We start from the raw sequence: 20113 nt of genomic DNA, 5'->3' as shown, positions 1-20113 counted from the left end.
TGAGCCTGGAATGCAAGTCTCCAGCTCCAGCCAAGTGCCCTTCCCACCATTCCACACTTAACATAGTAAGGGAATGTTCAGAATCTTCACTTTTTTGGTGAAAATAAAAAGTCTAGATAGAATATGAACATAGAGATTCCATGAGGACACATAGAAGACTCTTCCCTTTTTAAAAACAATGTAGCCTGGCGTGGTGGCACATGCCTGTAGTCTCAGGCACTCGGGAGGCTGAGGCTGGAGGGTGGTTTGAGCCCAAGAGTTTGAAGGTGCAGTGAGCTATAATTATACCACTGCACTTCAGCCCAGGTGACAGAGCAAGACTCTCATCTCTAAAACTAAAATTTAAATTAAAAAAAAAAAACAAAACATAGTTTAACAATGCTTAAGATTTCTTTTAGCTTAACAATACTTAAGATTTCTTTAAGTGAATATAAAGGATATGCCAACTTATTCAAATCAAAAGCAAGCTTGTTGGCATATGCTGCTACATATTATAGAATGAATAAAACGTATATTGACCGAATTGAGAACCTGGAAAAATAATCATCATGGTCAGAAGCAGAATCATCACCATAATCTTATACACTGGATATAATCACATCATCATCTGAGTTTATAACAAGCCTGTGGGATAGGTACGAACATCACATCCATTTAGTAGATGTGAAAATTTAGACTTAAAGTTTGCTTGAGGTTATAAAATTTTTAAGTACAAAAGACACGATCTGAACCCGTGTCTTCTGGCTCTTTCCACTAGTTTAGTTGTGTTTTGCAAAGACAGCCACTCCTAGTGTAGAATTAATTTTAATGTCTAAGAAGGCTGGGCATGATGGCTTACAGCTATAATCCTAGTGCTTTGGGAGGCCAAAGTAGGAGGATCATGTGAGGGAAGGAGTTCAAGATCAGTCTGTATAGCAAGACTTCATCTACACAAAAAATTTAAAAATAAATTAAATGGGCATGGTGGTGTGCATCTGCACTCCCAGCTACTTGGAAGTTTGAGATGGGAAGATCACTTGAACCCAGGAGTTCAAAGCGGCAGTGAACAATGATAATACCACTGCACTACCACCCAGGGGACAGAGATCCTGTCTTTAAATTCATAATTAACTAATTATTTGTTAATTTTTTAAAAAATTGATGTTTAAATTATAACTGTTGTTTTTTATATATATATATATACATATATATATATATATATATGTAAACACACACATGAAATGTTAGTTTCTGCTAGGAAACTGGAAAACTCTACATATAGATATGAAATTTAACTGTATCATCATTTCAGACACATACAACAACAAAATATTTCTCAAATAAGCCATTAGAGATGACAATAAGAATGACACAAATTCATGAATTGACTAGTCATTGTCATCTGTTTCCTGATGAAAATGTATGACAGATAACAAAAATATGTATGAAATATAGACTTTTTAGACACTATCTAGACAAAAAATATTTTTGTAAGGTATAATTTCTTAATTTAATTAGGGATAAATTTTTCCCATCTCTCCTCATTTTTAGCATTAAGAAGGTACAATATCTCAGGTTGAGGTTGGTAAACTACAAAAAAATAAAATAAAAAGAAGGTACAATATCTGAAGTATTTCCTGAAATTCATAAAATCAGATACAATTAAATTAAAAATTGCCATATAATATTAAAAGATAAGAAATTTGGGCAAGAATGTAGAGAAATTTGAGCCCTCATGCACTGCTGGTGGAATGTAAAATGGTGCAGCCACTTTGAACACAGCCTGGCAGTTCCTTAAAAGTTTAAACATAGAAACAAGGCCGGGTACAGTGTTCCACCCCTGTAATCCCAGCACTTTGGGAGGCCGAGGTGGGCAGATCACTTGAGGTCAGGAGTTTGAGAACAGCCTGGCCAACATGGTGAAATCCCATCTTTACCAAAAATACAAAAATTAGCTGAGCATGGTGGTGCACGCCTGTAATCCCAGCTACTCAGGAGGCTGAGGCAGGAGGATCCCTTGAACCTGGAGGCAGAGGTTGCAGTGAGCTGAAATCGCACCATTGCACTCCAGCCTAGGCAACAAGAGCAAAACTCTGTCTCAATAAATAAATAAATAAACAAACATAGAAACATCAAGTGACCCAGTAATTTCACTCCTAGGTATATATCCAAGAGAAATCGAGACATATGTACACATAGAAATTTGCATACAAATGTTTATAGCAGATGATTCATAATAGCCAGAAAGTGAAAACAGCCTGAACGTCCATCACCTGATGAGTGGACAAACAAAATGTGATATATCCATATAGAATATTATCCAGCCATAAAAAGAGGTAGTAATACATGCTACAACATGGATGAACCTTAAAAACATTATGCTAAGTGAAATCAACCACACACAAAAGGCAACATATTATTTCATTTATATAAAATGTCCAGAATAGACAAATCTATAGAAACACACAATAGATTAGTGGCTGCTTAGGGTTGGGGTGAGGATGGTGGATGGGGGTTGGTTCCTGTTAAAGGGATTTCTTTCGGGGTGACGAAAATGTTTTAAACTTGATTTTGGTGATGGTTGCACAACTCTGTGAATGTACTAAAATACACTGACTTGTATACTTTAAGTTGATGAAATTTAAGGCATGTGAATTACATATCAGTAAAGCAGTTGCCAAAAAAAAAAAAAGGAAAAGGAAACTAGCTTTTATATAACTCAAATATTTTGTAGACAAGTTTCAGAATTTATAACCAAAGCTTAGTTTGTCAATGAGGCATAGACATTTTCATAAAATCATATTGGTTTGACAGAAAAAAAATATTTTACCAGTATTTGGGAAGTGCTTACTTGGTGCTCTGTCTCAGTTTTAGACAAGTCTTCAATCTTCTTTTCCAGTCTGTCTATATCCATGATGTTCTTGATATTCTAACGTAAAAGACAGTATTCTTGGATTTAGCACCAAGAAAAATAAAACATGAGGACAATCAAAGTCTCTTTTAGGAGGTGGTATTTCATCACTCTCAGTATTGCCTTTTTATCTTCCATTCAACCTCAGCTGCTACTCCCATAGTCATAAATTCAAACTTGTTATTACCAGTCACTGCAGCCCCTCCATTACCTTAATTGCAAGCATCCCGCTCTTCAACAACCACCTCCTGCCTTTCCAGATTACTTCCTCTATACCCACAAACCTTCAATCCCCCCTGGAACTTGCAATCCATTGATCCAACCACCTTTTCATTATCCTTCAACCTTCCCATGAACTCAGACCCCTCTTTATTTAGCTTCAGTTCTTCCCTGGGCAATCATTATAATCATTCTCTTCCAAATGCCATTAGGCCATTCCCTGCCTAACTCCTGCTTCTTAGCATTTACCTAAATTAGCTTACCACCCACTCCAGCACCCTTTCAGAAGAACATGCTTAAAGAAAGCATGAACAGACAGGTCACACGTTTAATTCATGGTCTTTAACCTCAGTGTTTACTGGTGATCATATCATATCATCCTGGTATACCTATACTGCCTTTGACCTAAATCAGGGGGTGGCAAACTATGCCCAGCCCCCTCACTTCACCCCTAAAGGCCAAATCTCCACCCCTGAAGGCCTAAAGGCCAAATCTACACCTGTTTTTGTAAATAAGGTTTTATCGGAGCACAGCTGTGCCCATTTGGGTACATACTGTCTATGACTGCTTTCACAATACAAAGACAGAGGTAAGTAGTTGACGCAAAGGTGATTTTTGTGGCTACCAAAGCCTAAAAATATATATATATATTTTTTTTTTTGAGACGGAGTCTCGCTCTGTCGCCCAGGCTGGAGTGCAGTGGCGCGATCTCGGCTCACTGCAAGCTCCGCCTCCCGGGTTCACGCCATTCTCCTGCCTCAGCCTCCCGAGTAGCTGGGACTAACCGCGCCCGGCTAATTTTTTGTATTTTTAGTAGAGACGCGGTTTCACCGTGGTCTCGATCTCCTGACCTTGTGATCCGCCCGCCTCGGCCTCCCAAAGTGCTGGGATTACAGGCGTGAGCCACCGCGCCCGGCCCCTAAAAATATTTATAATCAGGCCCTTTACAAAAAATTTTCCAACCCCCAGCTCATTTCATTCCTTCTCTTTCCTCAAATTTCCAATACCCCCTCCAACATCCTCACTCTCAGCTGATGATTTTGCTTTGTATTTCACTGAGACGCTAGAAACAACCAGAAGAAAATTTCCTTCTTAACTGAAAACGTAATAAATAACTTTGGATATATTACAAAGCATTTCCTGATCCAAACACTTCTGTCCACCTCCACCGCAACTGCTCAGTCCAAGCCCCCATCAGCATTTGACTGGATCATTTCAAGGGCCTCCTAATTGGTCTTCCTGCTTTTCCTCTTGCCCCACTACAATGGGATTCTAAACCCTGCAGCCAGAGTTGTCTTGTTAAAATGGAATTAGATCACGCTACTCCTTTTCTCGAAACACTTCAATGGCTCCCATCTCACTCAAGTGTGTGTGTTTTTTTGTTTGTTTTTTTAAAGCCAGAATCCTTAGGATGCCTGTGTAAGCCCCTTGTGTCTGGACCCTCCAGCTCTTGGCCTGCGTCTCTTGCTACTTGTTCACTTTGCTCCAGACACTCTGGCCTCACTGTCCCTCCACAATAGCAGGCAGGCTGCAGCCTCACGATTTTGAGCTATTTCTTCTGCCTGGAAGGTTCTTTTACAGATAAACCTCCTTTCCCAGTTTTGAATCAAAGGATTAGCTTCATAAGGCTGCTTTTCCTAACCACCCTAGTTTAAACTGCACTCCTCTCTGCCTTAATTCTGTTTTCTGCTTTTCCTTCCTCCATAGCTCTTATTACCATCTAACACACTAGTTCCACATGAGCTATTTTGCTAAGCTCATATACTCAGCACTTAACAACAGCTCTAAGGTCTTCCAATGAATATGTGTTGAATGAACGAAATGAATGAATGAATAAAAGTGAATCACTACCCAAACCATTGTGATGTTACTCTTCACAATGCATCAGATTTTTACCTCCCAAAGGAATCTTAGCTAGTGACAACATTTATATTCATTTTCTAATGTAAGTCAATAATTGTAATGCTATTTCATGATGAAGGGCTTTCAGTCTTCCATCTCAATTCTGAACTGGTTTGGTACAATTCTTTGATACTTGTCACTCATTTAAACAAGAGGAGAATCATTTAAATAGGAGGAGAAAAATATCTTACATCAGAAATTTAACTGTAAAGCACTAGTTTCACAAAAGCCTGGCCTTGTGGCTATACCAGCTCTGAATCTAATGTAGGCTTTCTTTCCAATCTTTAGTTGTTCCTTTCCAATCCATTATAAAATTTTAAAATACCCACCTGGCCCACATTTTGAATAACTCTCCAGATTGTGCAGCACAGCTTCATAAATACTTCTGATAGCCTTATATAAAAGCAAAATTTTTAAACTGGCATACTACTTGATATTCAAATAGTATCTATTAGAAAAGGAATTTTCCCTGCAAAATAGTAACTTACTAGTAGCTTGTTCCCTGTTCTTCCAATGCTTCAATTTTGTTGCTTTAAAAAAATTATACTCTTTTTCTTTGAGATTGTACTAATATTTCCTAATACTTATAAGGTACATTGTGGTTTACCAGATGGCTTCACATGAATTATCTTAGTTAATCTCGAAAATAATTCCATGGCATAGGTACTGTTAGCCCAGAAAAGGTAAATGGTCTTTCCAAGGTCCTTTTTTCAGTGAATTTAAGATTTGAATCTTAGACTTAAGACTTTTGCCACTTTGTTCAATGGAATTAAATGGAAAATCATTGGCCGGGCGCGGTGGCTCAAGCCTGTAATCCCAGCACTTTGGGAGGCCAAGATGGGCGGATCACGAGGTCAGGAGATCCAGACCATCCTGGCTAACACGGTGAAACCCCGTCTCTACTAAAAAATACAAAAAACTAGCCGGGCGAGGTGGCGGGCGCCTGTAGTCCCAGCTACTCGGGAGGCTGAGGCAGGAGAATGGCGTGAACCCGGGAGGTGGAGCTTGCAGTGAGCTGAGATCCGGCCACTGCACTCCAGCCTGGCGACAGAGCTAGACTCCGTCTCAAAAAAAAAAAAAAAAAAAGGAAAATCATTAGATAACATCCATATTTTCCTTCTTCATTTGGATATTTTTTAGATGGGTTCATTGTATTTCATCTTAAATTTGAATTTCTTAAATCCCATTTCTTCCAAGAATAATTGCAAAAGTAACAGTTCCTCTGTTCAGACGTGAAAATCCCATCCACTCCTCCTCACTTGTAATTTGACAAGTCAACCTGCTCTCTGGCCTATAGAGCCTGACCATTTACATGATTTTTATTTAACCCACAGCCATAAATCACGATGATATGATTTGCATGTTTGTCTATGCCAGTGTTTAACGATTCTGACATACCTCTTCCTGTAGAATCCGAATCTTAAGAATCAGAGCCCGGTTTTCTGTCTCCTAATTCATTGTGAGAAAAATAATTAAAACGTATTTAAGATGTTTATGAAAATACCACATATTTACCTCCAAGGCTACTGACGTTCTTTACCAACTTTAAATGTGGCATTCACCTATCACAAATGAGCCTATTCTGAAAATATTTTCAATGTGGGGTTAAGCCTTGGCTAACAGGTTCTTGGGGATCTAAGTGAAGTCGTTCTCCTCCTGGACTCTTTGTAACTATGGTTGTTAGGGAGGAAAGGGCAAAAGAAACAAAAAGTAACAACCTGCAACCTGCCTTCTTTCCCTGCTACTTCATTTATGACAGGTAGTGGTAAACTCAGCTATTTAAACAGCACCTTGAAATCACAGAGCTCTAGCATTCTATTTGAAGCTGTGGATATTCTCAGATTCAACATCATCACAACATATGAGCATCAAAATTGTTTTATAATTAACAGCCTCAAATTCAGAACCATCAGAAAAAAAAAAAAAATCAATATATTTCAGGGCAGGTTATTTGCCAAAATGTTAACAGTAAATTTCACAGGTAGGTTAAGAATGTTGCAAAACTTTTTATTTGTTAATATGCATTTTTTTAATTTTTATAAAGTAAATAGGCATTACCCTTATAATATAAAAACGAAAGAAAAAATATCTCAAGCCAGGATTTCATTGACACAATAATAAACACCCGCCCCCGCCCCCCGCCCCGTGTACTTAAAATCTGAATACCTGAGTTCAATTCTGGCCCTACCTTTTTTTTTTTTTTTTTTTTGAGACGAAGTCTCGCTCTTGTTGCCCAGGCTGGGGTGCAATGGTGCGATCTCGGTTCACTGCAATCTCTGCCTCCCAGGTTCAAGTGATTCTCCTGCCTCAGTCTCCCAAGTAGCTGGAATTACAGGCGCCTGCCACCACACCTGGCTACTTTTTGTATTTTTAGTAGAGACGGGGTTTTACCATGTTGGCCAGGCTAGCCTTGAACTCCTCACCTCAGGCGATCCGCCCACCTCAGCCTCCCAAAGTGCTGGGATTACAGGCATGAGCCACTGCGCCCGACGGCCCTACCATTTTTTTAAAAAATTGACAGATAAATAACATCATATGCTTTTATCATGTATAATATGATGTTCTGAAGTACATATACACCACAGAATGGTTAATTTAGATCTATCATTTATTAGACAATGGACTTTGAACAATTAAAAACTTTCTCTGAACTTTATTGCTCTATTACATTTTTTAGTATACAAAAACACAGCAACTTCTGTTTCTACCTTACAGATTTTCTATTATTACCTATGAGATGAAGTATGAACTAAATCTTTTGAAATTATAAAGCACTACAAAATGCAAATGATTAGGGTTCTGTATCTAGGACTCTACACTTTCCTTTTATTTATTTATTTATTTATTTTTTGAGACCAAGTCTCACTCTGTCACCCACGCTGGAATGCAGTGGAACAATCTCGGCTCACTGCAGTCTCCACCTCCTAGGTTCAAGCGATCCTCCCACCTCAGCCTCCCAAGTAGCTGCGATTACAATTGTGCACCACCATGCCTGGCTAATTTTCATATTTTTAGTAGAGACGGGGTTTCACCATGTTGGCCAGGCTGGTCTTGAACTCCTGACCTCAAGTGACCCACCTGCCTCAGCCTCCCAAAGTCCTGGGATTACAGGCATGAGCCACCGTGCAGGCCAAAATTCTGCACTTTAATCAATAGCAATTTCACATTACCAACACCTAAGAGGAAAAAAAGGACATTGAATGCTTTACATGCGCTAGCTCATTTATCCCTCCCAGCCTTAGGGTAAGTAGTATTGTTATCTCCATTTTATCTAGGAGGACCCAGGGGCTTAGAGTGATTATGTAGCAGGGCTAAAGTCACACAGCCCTTGGAGCCAGAACTTGAATGCAGGCAGTCCGACTCCCAAGCGTGGGCTCTTGACCAGTTCTCTCCATTGCCTTCAGTTAGAAGCTCCTCAGTGGTCCCAGATTGAGTCTTTCCTATAATGCATCCATATAGACTTGCAGGGTCACAGAAGACCTGGTATTCAATGGGCTAGTCCCCACATTTTACTACTGAGGCAAGAGCTAAGCTAAACGAGGTTATTTTGTTTGTGGGAGGTCATAAGGGACCGCCATAGGGCTGGAACCAAGTCTCTCCGTGATTTAGAGACTGACAACAGTTTTGCAACTGATACCTGAAACAAATTAGTCGGAATGACTTTCAGCCACTTCTTACCACAGTTAACCATGCTAGAGTACTGCTGGAATCTATCAGGATTCTGAAGATTATTACTAATTCTCTATTCAACAGTTGAAGCTTCTCAATAAAAATGATCACTTCTCTGGCATCTGAGTTAAAGTTTAGTCTAAATGAGTCTTTCGCTCTGAAATTACAAGCCTGTGCCTATTTAGCATAAGGAATGATTTATGGGGCTTCTCAGTAACCTGTAAGTACTGAGAGAACTGACTTTTTTTTTTAATCTGAGAAAAAAGGTGAAAGTTTCACAGATTTTTTAAAATTCAAGTGGTTTTTAGTATCAGATATTTTTGAATTCTCCTATTGACTTTAGGAGGCATTCCAAATATTTTCTGGATTTTCACAAACTATTGTGAATGTGACTGAGAAACATGTAAAAAATTTAAATCTTGATTGAAAAGGAGGCCAAGCACAGTGGCTCACGCCTATAATCCCAACACTTTGGAAGCTGAAGCAGGAGGATCCCTTGAGCTTGGGAGGTCGAGGCTGGAGTGAACCATGATCCTGCCACTGCACTCCAGCCTGGGCAACAGAGCAAGATCCTGTCTCAAAAAAAAAAAAAAGAAAAGAAAAGAAAGAAAAAGAAAGAAGAAAAAAGAAAAGAGAAAAGAAAGAAAAGAAAAGAAAGAAAAGAAAAGCACAGATTTAAAAAAATCCTACCTGCCTTTACTTTTCTAAAGTCTTACCAATTCATTCATCAGCCTATTGACTTCTGATGTTCCACCAGATAAGTCCTCTTGTATATTTCAGTTATGTAAATTATATGCCAAATTCAAAGTACTATAATAGATGACTTACTAATTGTTTGCTCTGGGCTACAATCATGCTCTTCTGCTCTTCTGAAGCATTCATACTAAGTTTCAGTTCCTCCAGTTCTTCTTTTAACAGATTTGTTCTCATAATAGCTTGGTGGGCACTGTGGGGGTGGGGGGAGAAGGCCATGAGCAAAACCTCAAATATAACCGTCAAAGACACTAAGAACAGCCAAGGACTATTTTGGACCCAAGTTGAAAACCACTAAAGGCTTAAACCAGATGCCCACAATAGTAAAAATATACCCATGATCTTTCAGTCCTTGGAAAAGGAAGGAATTTGGAGAAAGTGGGGAGTGGGGAATGGAGACTAGGGGGAAAACAGACAAATGTATTCCTGAAGCTAAAGATTTAGAGGATCCCTTTGAAATTCATCATTGGCTGAATCACCTGGTTCTTTCCCCCTACTAAGACGTAATGTTAGTTAATGCTGTTCCACAAATATTTATTGAATAATACCATGTTCTAGGTGCTCTACAATGCAGGCTACAATGGTGAACAAAGGGACATGGTCCTTGGTCTTATAAAGCTTACATACTATGGAGAGATATGACAACTAAACAAATAAATAATTACCAAGTCTCTATACGACATATCCTATAAAGAAGTTTATCATACTGTTGATTATAACAAAGCATTGGAAAAAAACCTAAACATCCACCAACAGGAAACTGATTAAATGAATTATGGTAATCCATATCATGAAATTACCTATTTGCAGCTCCCACTAGATTATAGACTGTTCCCTTAGGAACAAAGGCTTCAAAGAAGATATACTTTTTTTCCTAAGAAATTACATTGATCATTTAACAAATACTAATTGAGGGCTGAACCTGTCCCAGGCACTGAGCTAGGCATCAAAGAAGGGAAGAATGACTGAATCCAGAGAACTCTACTCATCTGGAGTTTATAGCCTAGTGGAGTAAATAGACAATCATAATGACAATACAGTATGAAAAGAATCAAAAGAGATAAGGGTTTCTGGCTTGTAGGCAACTGGAAGGAAGGTAGTGCTGTTCTACAGTAGATATTCTACTAAGCACTAGGCTAAACAGGATGAATATGACATAGTTCCTCCCATCAAGGAGGTTACAGTGATATAAACAGGAGGCAGGGAAATACTAGGTAGAAAAGGGCAGGGTCCCTGGCAAGGGCTCCATCCTCAAGCCTGGACCCATGGCCCTAAATGAGAACTTTGCATCCCCGTTTTCCCACCTGAATGTTGCCTTTTGGCCCACCACGCCCCCATCCTGTACCCATAAAAACTCCAAGCTCCACTGGCAGAGGAGCAGAGCAGCATGAAATAGAAGGAGAAAAGAGAAGAAGCTCTGAATGTCAAGAGGAGGCGAGGCAGTTGGACATCAGAGACTAAAGTCAGAGAGGAGTTTGGCCAGGGACTGTCGGGCAGGAGTTTGGCTGGGACAGCTAAACTCCAGGGGAAGATTATCTTTCCAGGCCATCCCCTTTCCAGCTCCCCATCCTGCTGAGAACCACATCCACCACTCGACACAATCTCCACGTTCACCATCCTTCAAGTCTGTGTGACCTGATTCTTCCTGGATGTTGGACAAGAACCCAGGTACCAAGAGGGCAGGATGAAAAAGGCTGTCACCTTGATCCTCCACTGAGCTAGTTTAACTCTTAGCTGTCCATGGATGGCAAATGCTAAAAGAGTATTACTTGTAACACATGCCCTCTGGGGCTCCAGAGGTTGTGGGCAACCCCTAGATGCTGCCACAGGCTGGTACAGGGTTTGTACCTGCTGGCACCCAAAGGCACTCACGCCAGCTCCTACACCTGCTCAGCTGCATGCTCCCCCTCCTTCAAGGGTTTGGAGCGTGGCAGCTGAGCAAACAAGCATCCTTGTTGCAAGTCCCACAAGGGGGTCAAGGGAACTCTCCTGCCTAAACATTTAATACAGAAAACAAATTACACTATGATGGGACAACTAGACAGTATCAAAACTAGGTTGCGGGAACCCAAAGGAAACAGACACTCTTCAGAAAGGATTAGGGGAAGGAGAAAAGAGAAAGACACGTGGCTTAATTTTGTAGACAGTGGCGTTCTGATTGCCCATCTGGATTCTCCAGCCTTTCTGTCCGTTATGTGAGTTACTTAATTCCTTTCAGATATGTTTCTTGACTGCTTATTTAACCACAGTTAGATTCCAGTGCTTCCAACCAAAAATCCTGACCAACCCATTCATTCAAAGCAGTTTTGTTAAAGAAACTTTGAATTGTTATATTTCAGTTAAGTAATAAATAAGCCATTGTGAAATGAAGAGGACTTGAGGTAAGCAACTTTTTTAAAGATTAGTTTGGAGACTGGACTAGACAAGGTCAAAGATTTTGAGGATGAGAATGCTTTAGTGAAACATATGACTGGGCATGGAGGCTCACTCCTATAATCCCAGCACTTTGGGAGGACGAGGTGAGCAGATTACTTGAGACCAGGCATTCAAGACCAACCTGGGCAACATGGCAAGACCTTGTCTCTACAAAAACACAAAAATTAGCCAGGCATGGTGGCACGTGCCAGTAGTCCCAGCTACTTGGGGGAGAGGGGGTGAGGCCGGAAAAGCACTTGAGCCCAGCAGATGGAGGTTGCATGCAGTGAGCTGAGATCATGCCGCTGTACTCCAGCCTGGGTGACAAAGTGAGACCCTGTCTCCAAAAAAAAAAAGAATGAAAGAAACATTTCCAGTCAAAAACTCATGCATGAATGTTCATGGCAGCATTATTCCTAATAGCCAAAAAGTGGAAACACCCCAAATGTCCATCATCTGAAGAACGGATAAACAAAATCTGATATATCTATACAATTGAATATTATTCAGCCATAAAAAGAAATGAGGTAGTAATACACACTATAACATGGATGAACCTTAAAAACATTATGCTAAGCGAAATAAGCTACACACAAAAGTTCACATATTGTATGATTCCATTTATATATAATGCCAAGAATAGGCTAATCTATAGAGACAGAAAGTAGAATAGAGGTTGCCAGGGGCTAAGAAGAGAGGAAATGGAGAGTACCTGCTGATAAGTATGGAGTTTCTTTTTGGAGTGATGAAAATATCCTGGCATTGGATAATGGTGATGATTGCACAACCTTGAGAATATACTCAATTTTTTGTTTTGTTTTGTTTTGAGACAGAGTCTTGCTCTGTCACCTAAGCTGGAGTGCAATGGCACAATCTTGGCTCACTGCAACCTCCACCTGCCAGGTTCAAGCGATTCTCTTGCCTCAGCCTCCGGAATAGCTGGAATTACAGGATCATGCCACCATGCCCAGCTAATGTTTGTATATTCAGTAGAGATGGGGTTTCACCATGTTGGCCAGGCTGGTCTCAAACTCCTGACCTCAAGTGATTCACTTGCCTCAGTCTCCCCAAGTGCTGGGATTACAGGCATGAGCCACCATGCCCAGTCAGAGAATATACTCTAAAAACACTGAATTGTATACTTTGAGAATGAATTTTATACTATGTGACTCTCAATTTTTAAAAGGTATTTTTAAAAAGAAAAAAGAACTGAAAGTTCCCAGCACACCAGACCCTACTGTGGCTCACCTTTTTACCTGAAGGCGCAATTCGGTACAGTCCTCTGATAACTGGCTGTTAGTTTCTTCCAGGTTTTCTAAAGCCAACTTAAACTTATTATTTTCTTCTTCAAGTTTTTGTTTGTTGAAATGAAGGTCTGCTACGTAGGCAATCAAATCAGACACCTCTCTGCAAGCGAAAGAATAGATGAAAATAACCTTCACGTCACTAATGCCTTCCAATAAAATAAGGTATATGGTTAAACAAACCAAATTTTGATATTCTGGTGAGTTTTTTTTTTTTTAACTTTACCCTCATCTGTCATCATAAACATAATCGATTGATACAATAGTTATTCAGATGTTTACTACAATAGCGTCAAAGATGTTTCCCAAAATTTCCAAGTAGCCATCATTTGCCAGTTGTAAAATCAACTTCCAGTTTTTGTTGATTCTTTTCCCCCTGACTCTCAACATCTGTCTTCTAAACTGAAGAGTTCCTATTTTTGCCTGGAATATGAGAGATTCTGAAATAAATGGACACGATATTCTTTTTTTTTTTTTTTTTTTTTTTCATTTTTTGGGACAGAATCTTGCTCTGTCGCCCAAGCTGGAGTGCAGTAGCACAATCCTCCACCTCCCAGGTTCAAGTGATTCTCCTGCCTCAGCCTCCAGAGTAGCTGGGACTACAGGCGCCCGCCACCACACCCGGCTAATTTTTGTATTTTTAGTAGAGATGGGGTTTCACCATGTTGACCAGGCTGGTCTTGAACTCCTGACCTCAAGTGATCTACCCGCTTCAGCCTCCCAAAGTGCTGGGATTAAAGGCATGAACCACCCTGCCCAGCCTATATTCTTTCCGTGAAGGAATCTCGGCAGGTTTCCCTAGGAAACAATTCCTAGAGTCTTATCATTGTAGTCTGTGGCTCACAATTCAGACTCATCTTTCCTAATGTTTTATATAACTTGTCAATGTTTATGAGCATCATCTGCCATGACATCAGTTCACAAATCCTTTCAGAGTCTGGACTGTGTGTTTCATGGAGCCCCAGGCCTCCTTTTCTTTTTTGCTATCTTATCCCAGGGCCTAGCTCAGTGAGAACATAGTTCCCACTGCACTTTTCTTTTCTTTTCTTTTCCTTTTTTTGAGATAGAGTCTGGCTCCATCGCCCAGACTGGAGTGCAGTGGCACAATCTCAGCTCACTGCAACCTCCACCTCCCAGGTTCAAGCCGTTCTCGTGTCTCAGCCTCTCAAGTAGCTGGGATTACAGGCACGTGCCACCATGCCCGGCTAATTTTTGTATTTTTAGTAGAGACGGTGTTTCACCATGTGGGCCAGGCTGGTCTCAAACTTCTGACTTCAAGTGATCCATCCACCTCGGCCTCCCAAAGTGCTGGGATTACAGGCATGAGGCACCGCGCCCAGCCCACACCACTTTTCTTTATGGATAAACCCGAAGTGGCAAAGATAAAATAAGGGAGAGGCAGAACCACTCTCCTTAATATCTAAAACTTACACATGTCATGGGAAACAGCTTTTCTCATTCATGTCTAAAAGATTCTACTAAAGAAGTGCTTTAAAATAATTTCCAAAAGAGCTTAAGGTCAATATCATAACCCTACTTCAAGTGGAACTTTTTCCCTACAAGAAGCTCATGAAATTAATGAAGGAGAAGGGCTTCATGAGAGAGCAAGTGATTTTTGGATTACTAGTCACACGAGAATTTGTGTTCCTAGTGAAACTGTAATGCAGGCGTTATTAGAATCAGTTAAGAATTTAAAATCAATTATGTTAACTCTACTGCAAAAAAAGAGCAAAGTGACTTTATCATAACTGAAATACATAGATTTATATAAACAAGAAAAATGAAGTTGAAACACTTGCGAAAGCAGAGTAAGGCTTACAAGACTCCTTTAGATGTGTCTCCTCCCAAAGCCTTGAAGCTCCCCGACATAGAATCTGTTGTATCTGTGCTCATCTTCACTGAAACACATACAAGAGTTTTATGAAAAGAAAATCATTTTCTCCAAACCGTAAGAAAACAGAACAATCCTGAAGAAACACATACATACTTGTTCCATCTGATTTTATGCCATCCTGTTCAAAAACAGAATCATCAATGATGCTGCTTAATCTATGATTCACTCCTTCCCTGTAGCCAAAAAAAACCAAAACCAGTGAGCTAGGATTCTTTGCCTGACCACAGTTTTGTCCTCTTTTTTTTTTTTTTTTAGATTTATGCTCTGTACTTTCCTTTTCAGGTATTTCCTTCTGAGTTAAAAAAATACATATTAATTCAACAACTATTTGGAGCCCAGTCCTATGCTAGGTACTTAGAGTGATAGAAAAGAATTTGTGTTCCTAGTGCAACTGTTTCTAATGTAGGTGGTACATTAGGCATTCCTCCACCATCCATACACTTTTAGTTAATACGAAAAAGAAAACACGTAGGCAGCGTATGATTAGGAGATGTGGGGTCTCGGTGGATTAGGAAATAGACATAGGTTGGAGTGGTAAGTGGAGATTTGTGGAGGTTGCAAGATCATGGGGCTTAAGAGATTGAGAAGGAAATACATGAACAACGAATACTTTGGGATATATTGACAGGGATACATTTTCCCTTTCTCATGGAGAACCAAATAGAACCTCGACTAATTTTACTTCGAGCATTTTACTTCTGGAATCTGGGAAGCCCTCTGTACAGGGTGTGCAGCACACACACTCTAGCTTGAACTGCAAAATAAACATATTAACATTTCAGGCCGGGCGCGGTGGCTCAAGCCTGTAATCCCAGCACTTTGGGAGGCCGAGACGGGCGGATCACGAGGTCAGGAGATCGAGACCATCCTGGTTAACACGGTGAAACCCCGTCTCTACTAAAAAATACAAAAAACTAGCCGGGCGAGGTGGCGGGCGCCTGTAGTCCCAGCTACTCGGGAGGCTGAGGCAGGAGAATGGCGTGAACCCGGGAGGCGGAGCTTGCAGTGAGCTGAGATCCGGCCACTGCACTCCAGCCTGGGTGACAGAGCGAGACTCCGTCTCAAAAAAAAAAAAAAAATAAAAAATAAAACATTTCAACCATTTCCTTTCAGAGTCTTATATTATAATTCAAGTTTTGTTACTTAACCTAAGCACCTCTCTGGAGCAGCCACAAAATTCAAAAATATATGTTTACATCTCATTGTTTGTCATTGTGAGATATCTGTCACACGTTGGGGGAATGAAAGAACTCAGTGTTCTGACTTCCTGTGTTCACGTCCATCCCCATGTCTGAGTTTCTGCTCTTCTGTATTTCTACCGCCCATGTTTTTTCCTTTATACTTGTTATAAAAATGGTTTTTTTCTTTTTTCATGCTGTTTTATACTTATTAATATCTTTATTATACAAACCTACATATTTTAGAAATATTAAATTCATAAGAAAACAAAAAATTAAAACCATTATGCAAAAATAATCATTTTGGCATAAATTCTTTCTAACATTTTCCTATGCATATTTTTATTTCTTCCAAAAATGGGATTATACTACATGTACAGATCTATGACCTATTTATGTGAAGTAATTACATATGAATTTCTCTTATCAAATATTATTACTTTGAATGACTAGTATTCTAGTGTATGGAAGTACTATAATTTGTCCAATTGTTTCTTTTTAAATATCTAGATTGCTTTTATTTATCACTGTCATAAACTACCTTCTACCTTCTATATTAGTGTTTACAATTAATTATCTTTCTTAAAGTTACATTACTTCTCAAAGAGGCTGCCTTTGGTTTTTGTTTTTGTTTTGGAGACAGGGCCTCACTCTCTTGCCCAGGCTGAAGTGTAGTGGCTCTGTCACAGCTCGCTGCAGCCTCAAACTCCTGGGCTCAAGCAATCCTCCTTCCTCAGCCTCCCAAGTAGCCTGGACTATAGGCGCATGCCACCACACCTGGCTAATTTTTTAATTACTTGTAAGACAGGATCTTGCTAAGTTGCCCAGACTGGTCTGAAACTCCTGGCCTCAGGTGATCCTCCCACCTTGGCCTTCCAAAGTGCTGGGATTACAAGCATGAGCCACCACACCTGGCCAAGACTGCATATTTTTAAGGGCCTGATACACATTCCTAAATTGCTCTTTAAAAAAACTATGCCAACTTGCACTACTCCCAGTGATATATGGGAGGGCTTATTTGTCCACCCTTTTCACAGCCCACAACATGGGATACAGTCATTTTTTAAAATCTTCATTAAACTCATGGGTAAAAATGATATATTATCTGTATTTGCAGTTTTTGATTACACTAACATTACTTATTTCTATATATTTATCTTGCCTTCATGAATAACCTGTGTATGGCATGCAACATTTCAGTCATATTTTCTTATCTATACATCCTAATCCTACCAGAAATCTGGTAAGTTTTTCCATTCCTTGGGCTTGACATTTTCTCTTTTTTGAGATGGAGTCTCACTCTGTTGCCCAGGCTAGAGTGCTGTGGCACAATCTCGGCTCACTTCAACCTCCGCCTCCTGGGTTCAAGCAATTCTCCCACCTCAGCCTCCCAAGTGATTGGGATCACAGGCATGCACCATCATGCCCAGCTAATTTTCGTATTTTTAGTAGAGACAGGGTTTTACCATGTTGGCCCGGCTGGTCTCCAACTCCCAATCTCAGCTGATCCACTCTCCTCAGCCTCCCAAAATGCTGGGATTACAGGTGTGAGCCACCGTGCCCAGTCGACATTTTCTTCAAGCAAATCCTAGCATGCATCGGCAGATAGGTGAAGATTGGTGGCTGAATAGGAGGCATAGGAATTAGGCTTCTTGACCAGGTGCAGCAGGTGGCTCACACCTGTAATCCCAGCACTTTGGGAGGCCAAGGTGGGCAGATCAGCTGAGGTCAGGAGTTCGAGACCAGCCTGGCCAACATTATGAAACCCCATCTCTACTAAAAATACATGAATTAGCCAGGCATGGTGGCGCACACCTGTGATTCCAGCTACTCTGGAGGGTGTGGTGGGAGAATCACTTGAACCCAGGAGGCAGCGGTTGCAGTGAGCAGTGATTGTACCACTGTATTCCAGCCTGGGCAACAGAGTGAAACTCCATCGCAAAAAAAAAAAAAAAAAAAAAAAAAAAGAGGAATTCGCTTTCTGTGGAAGAAGATACACATCTCCAGCATCTGCCAAGGGCACCTGAGATCATGGATGCTTTTCTCCTCCTTTACCTTTTTCTTTTTCCTATTCTACCATTCTTTCTTTTTCCCCTTAGCCTCCCTATATTCTAGGATTCCAAATTACATTCACTGACTAGTCCCACTGCTCTTAAAAAGGAGTCTCTTATTCAATTTAAATACATTTGGTGATTTGATAGTATTAATAATTCACCTGACTCATATATCAGCTCAATTCTCTGTGAGAATATAACATGTGCTCCCCACTAATCACAAGAAATGAATGACAGCAGTAGTTCCCAAAGCATGTCCAGCCCACGCCCAGCATCAATATCATCGGAAACTTGTTAGAATGTAAATTATCAGGCTTCACCCCGGATCTACTGAATCACAGTGGTGGGGCCCCAGCAATCAGGTTTAACATCATTCAGGTGATTCTAATGCACGCTACAGCGCTGGATGATAGTATTTCCATCGACACAGGAAACAGTAATTAGCATAATTATAATCAATTGTTAAAATAGAACCTTAAACTGCATCCCACTAGGACTCTGATTACCATTTGTTTCCACAGTAAGCCATCGATTCTTTCATCATGGCCTGGAAAGTTTCCAGGTCCACATGTGGGTCTCTCTTCTCAGGATCAAGCATGTTCCACAACTGCTCAAGGCCACTGTCTTCAGAATTTTGGCTAGTTGTCTGTCTCAGGAAATCAATTATTTTGGCCACTCCTACTGAGCCTTTGGAAAAAGAAGAGCAGATCAGTTCTGAAAGATGGAGAAAGTTATATTTTTAACAAGTGAAGTACCTATCTCTTTCATGTCTCCTGATCCTAGAAACATGCTATAGAACCCTGGCAGTCCTGTGGAGCTGGCATGTTACAGTGTAAAGAACACTGGCTTTGGGCTCAAGTCTAATGGACCTAGTGTCAAATCTTGGCTCCGAAGATTACCAGCTGTGTAGCTTTGGGACTATTACTTAACCTCTCTGAACCTGTTTCTTTATCTGAGATGGGGACGATGATACCTATCACACAGAGCTGTGAGCTTTAAATATTGATGATATACGTAATCAATAATTTCTCGTGAGACGTGACCAAAATAACATTACATTTTTTTCCTTTCAGTTCCTTAAAAAGCATTCAATGAAGGAAGTTTTTTCTCTGCTGCAGTTAAAATTTCAATCTCAAGTGAAAATTTCTACTTTTTAGGGGGTGGAGGTGGCATTTTTAGACAGTCATCCCTACTATCACATTCAGAAAATAAAATCATCCAAACTATGTTAGTCATTGAAGCACCAATCTTTTTTAAACATAAGACTTTTCTTTTACTCCCATCAAAGGCCTGCCTTGGGCTGGCTACTTGCAAAGGAGAGGGAAAAATTAAGTAGAAGTTTGAAAGGGCATATGCCCCAGAGATGGTTCTTTCCTTAAGGAAATAAGGATAGACCATGACATCAGAAAAAAAATCTCATAATTAGAAGGAGGAGATACTCATAAAGGAGGCTGAATAACTTCAAAGTTATTAATAACTTTAATGTTATTTAAACTTCAGCATGTCATTTAGATGTTACAGTATTAGAAAGATAAATAGGCCGGGCGCGGTGGCTCAAGCCTGTAATCCCAGCACTTTGGGAGGCCGAGACGGGTGGATCACGAGGTCAGGAGATCGAGACCATCGTGGCTGACACGGTGAAACCCCGTCTCTACTAAAAAATACAAAAAAACTAGCCAGGCGAGGTGGCGGGCGCCTGTATTCCCAGCTACTCGGGAGGCTGAGGCAGGAGAATGGCGTAAACCCGGGAGGCGGAGCTTGCAGTGAACCGAGATCGCGCCACTGCACTCCAGCCTGGGCGACAGAGCGAGACTCCGTCTCAAAAAAAAAAAAAA

At 40.4% G+C, this 20113-nt stretch overlaps 1 protein-coding gene across 1 annotated transcript in view; it reads right to left on the bottom strand.

The window, feature by feature from the left end:
• Positions 1-20113, bottom strand: part of IRAG2 (inositol 1,4,5-triphosphate receptor associated 2) — a 106149-nt gene that overhangs the window by 79760 nt on the left and 6276 nt on the right. The window contains exons 3-9 of the mRNA XM_074006440.1: positions 18785-18965; positions 15140-15219; positions 14972-15050; positions 13097-13255; positions 9509-9626; positions 6410-6460; positions 2831-2908 (exon numbers count right to left, since the gene is read on the bottom strand). Of these exons, the coding sequence (XP_073862541.1) occupies positions 2831-2908; positions 6410-6460; positions 9509-9626; positions 13097-13255; positions 14972-15050; positions 15140-15219; positions 18785-18965 (746 nt within the window). The remainder of the gene's footprint in view (positions 1-2830; positions 2909-6409; positions 6461-9508; positions 9627-13096; positions 13256-14971; positions 15051-15139; positions 15220-18784; positions 18966-20113) is intronic.

Source organism: Macaca fascicularis, chromosome 11 (genome assembly GCF_037993035.2).
Source record: "Macaca fascicularis isolate 582-1 chromosome 11, T2T-MFA8v1.1".
Lineage (NCBI taxonomy): Eukaryota > Metazoa > Chordata > Mammalia > Primates > Cercopithecidae > Macaca > Macaca fascicularis.
This window is presented reverse-complemented; position numbering and strand designations above follow the sequence as displayed.